Below are 7,283 nucleotides of genomic sequence, written 5' to 3'. Positions count from 1 at the left end.
CACCTCCCAATTCATTAATACTTGGGTGCAAATCGACATACCGTGGCAAGCTTCATGAGAATGGTACCATTGCCAAACACAAAGCTCACTTAGTCGCTCTTGGAAACAATCAAGAATATGGTTTGGACTATATGAAACTTTTAGTCCAGTAGCTAAACTTTCGATAATTCGTATTCTACTTACGGTGGCTCTACATCTCAATTGACAAGTTCAATAATTAGATGTCGCAAACGCTTTCTTACACGGTGAGTTATCCAAAACTATTTATATGGCACAACCCAAAGGCTTCACTGATTCCAATCATCCCGATTATGTGTGTCACCTTTACAAAGCCATCTACGGTCTTAAACAAGCGTCGAGACAATGGTATAACACCTCTACATCTTATCTTGTTTCTATCGGGTTTACACACAATAATGCCGATCCGTGCCTCTTCATTCTACGTCGTAACAAAACTCAAATTTTTCTGCTAATGTAAGATGATGACATACTGATTACTGGTAACAACACTTTAGAGGTCTAGGCAGTTATAGCAAAACTCAGCACGCAATTTAATATGAAGCACTTGGGTAATGCGCATGATTTACTGGGCATCAAAATTGATTATAGTAATCAAGCTTACTTCCTTTCCCAAAAGAACTATGCAGCATCTATATTACAGCAGGCACACCTTACGGCATGCAAACCTCTTGCAAACCCAAACTGTACCAAGTTTCCTTCCACGTTTCCAACTGATTCAAGTTTGTTTGATCCTCCTCTCTATAGGTGTCTAACTGGTTCACTCCAGTATCTTACTCTAATGCGGCCGTATATTGCCTACAGTGTTAATCAACTCTCCCAGCATATGCATCAACCTCTTCCTCAACACAACTATCTTCTTAAATGTCTATTACGCTATATTCAAGGTACGCTAGATTATGGTATTCCTATCACCAAATCTAATCTTGTTTTTCAATCTTTTTCCGATGCATATTGAACATGTGATACAGTTTCTCGGCGATCAACATACGGCTATTGCTCTTTTCTAGGGGATTCCATCATCTCCTAGACGGTAAAAAAGCAGGATATGGTTGCTCGATCATCTACCAAATCAGAATACAGGGCCTTAGCAGCACTGACCGCGGATAATATCTGGCTTCGTCATCTACTTCTGGACTTCGGTATACCTCAAGATCATCCCACCGACATGTACTGCGACAACACATCTGCAATTGCATTGGCCAACAATCCAGTGTTTCATGCCAGAACGAAACACATTGAAATTGATCAGAAATTTATCAGGGATCATATCCAATCCAACAACATTCGTCTTCTACCTATTAACACTACAGACGAAATTGCAGACATATTCACAAAAAGCTCTCTCTACGCCATGGTTTGTAACTCTTCGCAACTAGCTGACAGTTCGACTCCACCCGTCAGTTTGCAGGGACGTAACAGAACACATGAGCAAATAAATATATTTCTTGTCCATGTGGCAATAGGCCATCGGGATCTATATATTTTATTTTCTATAAATAAGTCCTATAGGACCCTGTAATGGTTAAGACTTTATTTCCTTTCATCTATCTGGCATTTACTGTCGCTGGCTTTCTTCTTCTTTCCGGTATCTTTCTATGTTTCTTTTATTTCTTCAAATATATTGTGTTATCTTAATTGTACTTAATAGAAAAAGCGGATTCATCTTATATTGCACTCAACGAAATACCGTGGAATATCCACTAAAGATTTTGAACATATAAGCAAATTTACAGAGAAATTCACAATAAAAATTAAAAATAGTTAATGATTTACATACAAATTCACATTAATTAAAATGTGAAGGCTGTAAAGTTAATTACTCTGAATTAAAATGTTTCAAATAATAATTATGATGAAAATGTTCTAAATGTAAAGCTATTTTTTCTCAATTAGTTATTCGAAATGATAGTCTTACCATAATTTGATAAATTAATTATATAATAAGTTTTAATTGTTTTGGAAGAAATAATAAGATCAAATGCTCAAGCTAGAGATTCCTTGAGTAGGGAGAGAGGTCAAGACCCAAGGATTCTTAAGGATTTGCCGAAGACATGGCAGAGGGAAAGGATGAGAGAGTATCAGAGCAATATGATTGAAGAAGGCTTCGAGAGATCTTTTTAGCACAGAAATAAATTTATGAACGTTTTATTTCAAAAGTGCATTTTCTTTATTCTTACTAATATTTTGATCCATCAACGTTCAATAAAACTAGCATTCAAAGAAAGAAAAAAGAGATTTCTTCGCCAATATTTTAATATTTTATAAGGCAATAAGAAGCCTTTTAAAATATTAAAGTATTAAAATTTTAATTAAATAAGTATGTTATTTTATTATTATTTTTACAATAATAATTAAAATAAAATAGTCTTAATAAAATGTATAATCCTGCAAACAAAGTTCGATCTCAGAGACGAAATGCTTAGCCTTCTGATGTACACCAGCCATGTCATGAATTCCACGCACATGCATATCATCTAACATTAAATGTTTGCTGCAAAACCACATGAAATTCAAGAGCTCGTCTCCTCTACTCAGCTGCTTCATATGCTTGCTTGCCTTTGAATCCATCGCTCCTTTATGCAAAAGCTCTACCCATGCTGTGGTTATGACTTGCCATCTCTCTTCCTCCCTAAGAACTAACATCAAACGAGCAAGTACTCGTGCTGTACCAAACAAAGATGCAGTAAGGTTGTTAAATTCTATTGGAGTCGCTATCATCTTCATGCACACCTCCTCAACTTTTTCATTTGGCTTTAGTAGTTGATGTCCATCACAACTCTCACGAATAAACTGATCAACCATTTCTTCAATAGTCTCCCGGAATAGCATATAGCCCAGTCCTCCCATGGTAGACATCATATTTGATCGTATCATCACCATGTGCAAAATTGGACAAGTACTTATACAAGCTTCCATTTTTGAGCTCTTTCTCTTTACTCCTTCCAAACTATTATCCTATACTTTCATCTCAATTCGATGAGGAGACAAGGGATGTTGAGACTCTGGATTCCAATGGAAGGAGAGCTTGGTAGTGATGTGCCATATCAAAACTTGTTGGTCAAACGATAACCTCTCAAAAAGCTGAACAAATGACACTACAGCTCAATCAACAATGTTTCTTACTTGTTGTAGGGCCAGGGAGCTAGCTGGTTTATTTAATTCCTCTACTGGGTAATTCATGCGTCTTTTTAAATGGGCAACAATGACCTTTAGAACCTCTTGTGTTGCCTGTATAGGCTGGATTGTTTGCAATGTGTAAGTTTCTTGTTTTGCTAATGCCCAAAACATATTAAACTTTGTTTCTTGCACGAAGCTCAACTTTTTGCAACCCAACTCATCATACTCTGTCGAAGAGTTTTATTGGGTGAAGAAATTGAGAGACAATTAATGAGTATATTCAATTGCAGCAACTTTATCGACCAATAACTTCTCTTATGACATGTATTTTTAATTCTCATAATATATTCTGCAAGCAACACACTCCAATTGCTCAACTTCTTAACATTAAGGAGAGAAACTATCATTATATCGGAGAATATAAGCATGATAATTGCCATAAAGTCGAGTCATATAGAGGTTGTAAGTAGGACATAGGTGATGGCTACATCAAGGTTATTAAAATCATCCTTTGGTTCTAAAATAAAGAGTGAGAAAGCCAACAAAATTCAAGTAGTGAAGATAACTTGGAGAACATACCCAGGTATGGAGTGATTTACAATGGCCTTAGTGTAAAACTCATCATAAGCATAACTAAGATCCTTTCTAAGAACCATAAAAAAATCTTCTATTGACATCTCCGTGACAATATTTTTACTTTCATCATACTGAGGAAAGATTGGAAAAACATCAACAAAATAAGGCTTAATAGCATAGTATAACCAAAAAGCTTGAACCAAAACATTCAAATCTTTTGTTGGTAGAGTTATATGGGAGGAGCCGACGGAACTTTGAATGCCTTTAATACTGGCTTTGAAAAGTGAGTAAGAGCGCTCTACATATTTTATGATGGAGACTAAGAATATCAAGAGGGTGGGTACGAGTAGGCGGGTATTTGGAAGGGATCGGAAGAGAACATAAAAGGAAATAAAAAAACTCGTAACCAAGCCCGAGAAGATGGCGAGCCCAAAGTTTGTTATCTTCCGTAGAGTAGGCAGTGATAGCGTCAGGGCCACCAAGATGGAGGATGAGGAAGGGAGCCCAAAAAGAGAAGACAACAGTGGAGGAGGAGGAATCATCCATGGAGCTACTTAGTTGGCCAAGAACAAAGTCAGCAACCCAGTCAGCCAACAAGTAGCTGGCCTATACGACAATTTGTATCCATCTCGAGGTGGAAGTTCTTCTCAGACGGCCAAGAAAAATAAGAATTATTTGGATAGATAGGCTGAGTAAAATCAAGACACGAACATCCCAGTTGTTCCATAATTGTTTGTATTTTAGCAGTATTTCCATTGATCCTTAACTAGATAGGTTTTATAATAACTTATCTTATTTTTTAATTTAGAGATAATATTTTTCAAAATTAAAATCAACTAAAAATAAATATCTTAGAAGTTGATTATTATAGCAATAATCTCATATGGGTGACAATTCTAATGTAGAACATCTATTAAAGCCATTGCAAGCAATAGAAAAAAAATGATAATAATTTCAAAGCTGAAGAATTTACTTTGAGATGAGTACAATACAAATTTTTATCCAATAGTCCTGGGGGTATTGTGGGTGATATTGATTGTTATGTGGTGGCCTTTTTGGAGGTTCCTGTGGTGACTATTGACCGGCGGTTGGCTAGATCGATGGGGGATCTTGCTTTCTCTTTTGCTGTTTGTTGGATTATTTTGTACTGGGCGCTGATTATGCATGTAAGCAGGTGGGTATTACTTTGGTTCGGTGGTTGGCTGTTATCTGGGAGAGGCTCATTACTGAGTTGTTTTTTGGGAATAATTTCATATTCTCTCGGTTTTGGAGGAATGCCTGGGCTTGTTGGTTTTCCAGTCAATTTTATTTTAGATGGTTTGGAGGTGAAATTGAGTGGCGTGGGGAGTTTCCAAATGAGGCTATTAATTTATTTCTGAGCTCTTCTGGTCGAAATTCCACATTAGGTTTTTTTGCACTCAATGTTTATTTCTTTTACAGCACTTATAATATCTGTTTTATCCCTTGTGATTATTTGACTATTCTAATGTGGTGGTCTAGGAATTTTCTTTGTGTTTCTTTCTTTTTGCAGGAGGAGATCATGCTGATTCAACTCAAGATTTTTTGTAGAAAGATTGGGGATTACGGAGATATACTTATCTTTCTTTTTTGGATGCTAGTCTATAGCATCATTAGCTTGTTATTAGGTTGCAATTACTTACTTTGTTTGGGGAGTCTATTGGTTCTTTTTCTTTCTTTTGATATGTTTTGTAGCTCTTTTGCGCCCTTTTGCTCCGATAGATTCCCTTTTGATTTTGTAATCCTTTTTTGACTTTAACGCGTATCCCCTTTTTTTTGGGGTTTAAAAAAAAAAAAGCAAGCGTGCTCAAAGTATGTTGGATCAATAGAAAGTAAAATAAAGCTTCTGACATTTTGTTCATCCCAACATGATAAAGACAAATCTGATAAAAAGTCATCTTCATCTGAGAGTACAAACGCTAGCAAGCATTAGTCGACCTATGCATCTTATCTTGTTCTATTGATTGATAACTTTGGCTACCAATACGTAGGTATTGGATTCGAAGCTATATATATGTGACGTGTGTAAACGTTTGTCTTAATTAACCTAAATGTCCAAAAAACAAGTATTAATCGACCTAAGATCGAAATCACATCGAAAAGACAGAAGTACTCGAAGTAGCTTGCCTATCTGCTTGACCCCCAAAATCCAACTAGGTGAATTCATCCAATGCCACAACTCGGTCAACCCATGCAAAATCGCCCAAAGGGTTCCAATCGGTTGCCCATTATTTGAAAAGCCTTAAATGCATATTTAATATGATTAATGCACCATAATTATCATACCTTTTATTTTGTTTTATTTGGTCATATTTTGTAATTCATGCATTTATATTTAATATTGTAACCTTTCTATAGAGCATTAGCATTACCTCTATCACTTATAAATAAGAGGTCTACAAGCCAATCTAAGGGCACCATAGAAAAAAAAAATTATCTTCTCGATCTGTCTACATTTTGGTAATAATAAATCATAAAATTCTCTCCCTCTTTCTCTGATCTATCTCTCTAATTTTTTTGTAGCCAATCTTATGTATTTAAAACATGGATGTAATTCATGAACAATTTTTTTTTCTTTGTTAAAACCCTCGGAAGAGCCTACATGTCACTTAAAAAGAAAATTATGACGTCATTAAGGGGAACCTTCAGTTATCTACCATTCCAAAGAGCTACAACACAAAACCAAAATAAAAAACCTACTAGCCAAAAGTTCCATCTAAACAAAATTACAAAAAACCTAATAACATACTACTATACTAGGGCAGCTAGGAGCCATGACTAAAAAAAAAGAAAGATTTAGTTAAAGACAATCAACACCATCTTTTTAGCAAAAAAATTAAGCTTGCAACCTCTATTTTAACTATTATTTATTTTTTATTTTTTATGGAGTTCATATTGAGCTTGAATTTAGCTTGAGTTTTAAACTCTATTCAAACATTTTAATCAATTTTTTTATTGAGCCTAACTAACTAAATTTAATTTTGTAATAATTTAAACATGGACATATTACTAAACATAAATGCACTTATAAATTAATTTTCATCAAAATTGATATAGTTCACTAAGTGTAAATAACCAAATAAAAATATTTTTCCAAATTTACTCAATTATCTAAATAAAAGTCACTATAATTTAGAATGTATTTTTTCTATGTTTGGTGGATATAATTTACCAGTTATTGCAGTCAGGCGAGCATTCGATCGTATAAAAATATTAAAAACAATTTTATTTTACAACACAGAAAAAATAAAAATCAAGCAGTCAAAATAAAAATTTTGTATGAAATAGCTTTCTGCCTGACTACCTTTTAATAATAGGAGAGATTATTAGGTCCGATCACCGGACTTAAATTTATGTCTGGATTTGTGCGCTTTTCATGTGTTTTTGTTGTATTTTTGCCAAAAAGATAGCTAATTCGTAATTTTAATTGCATATTAGCTATTTTTTTGCTGAGTATCTACAAAATAAAACAAAAATGTGGCAAAAGTGCATCAAATATCTTACTCATTAAATATTTGCTGCCCTTTTTTGCGCTTTTCATGAGTTTTTCA

The 7,283-nt window shown here is 34.6% G+C and overlaps 1 protein-coding gene across 1 annotated transcript; it reads left to right on the top strand.

Moving 5' to 3' along the window:
* Positions 1–556: 556 nt before the first annotated feature.
* LOC110091926 (uncharacterized mitochondrial protein AtMg00810-like) lies at positions 557–1,048 on the top strand. The gene is made up of 2 exons (XM_020816234.1): positions 557–905; positions 990–1,048. Exons 1-2 carry the CDS (start codon positions 557–559, stop codon positions 1,046–1,048), a joined length of 408 nt encoding a protein of 135 aa, XP_020671893.1.
* The last annotated feature ends 6,235 nt before the right edge of the window (positions 1,049–7,283 follow it).

Source organism: Dendrobium catenatum, unplaced genomic scaffold, assembly GCF_001605985.2.
Source record: "Dendrobium catenatum unplaced genomic scaffold, ASM160598v2 original_scaffold_73939, whole genome shotgun sequence".
Classification (NCBI taxonomy): Eukaryota; Viridiplantae; Streptophyta; class Magnoliopsida; order Asparagales; family Orchidaceae; genus Dendrobium; species Dendrobium catenatum.
The sequence above is the reverse complement of the archived record's forward strand: the minus strand, read 5'-3'. Positions and strand labels throughout refer to the sequence as shown.

What these genes read in the sequence shown, in the direction of transcription:
- LOC110091926 (XM_020816234.1), top strand. Translation starts at nt 557, where the DNA reads ATGAAGCACTTGGGTAATGCGCATGATTTACTGGGCATCAAAATTGAT. An exon ending in TCTATTACGCTATATTCAAG is followed by an intron (nt 906 to 989) that starts GTACGCTAGATT and finishes CATGTGATACAG; the next exon opens with TTTCTCGGCGATCAACATAC.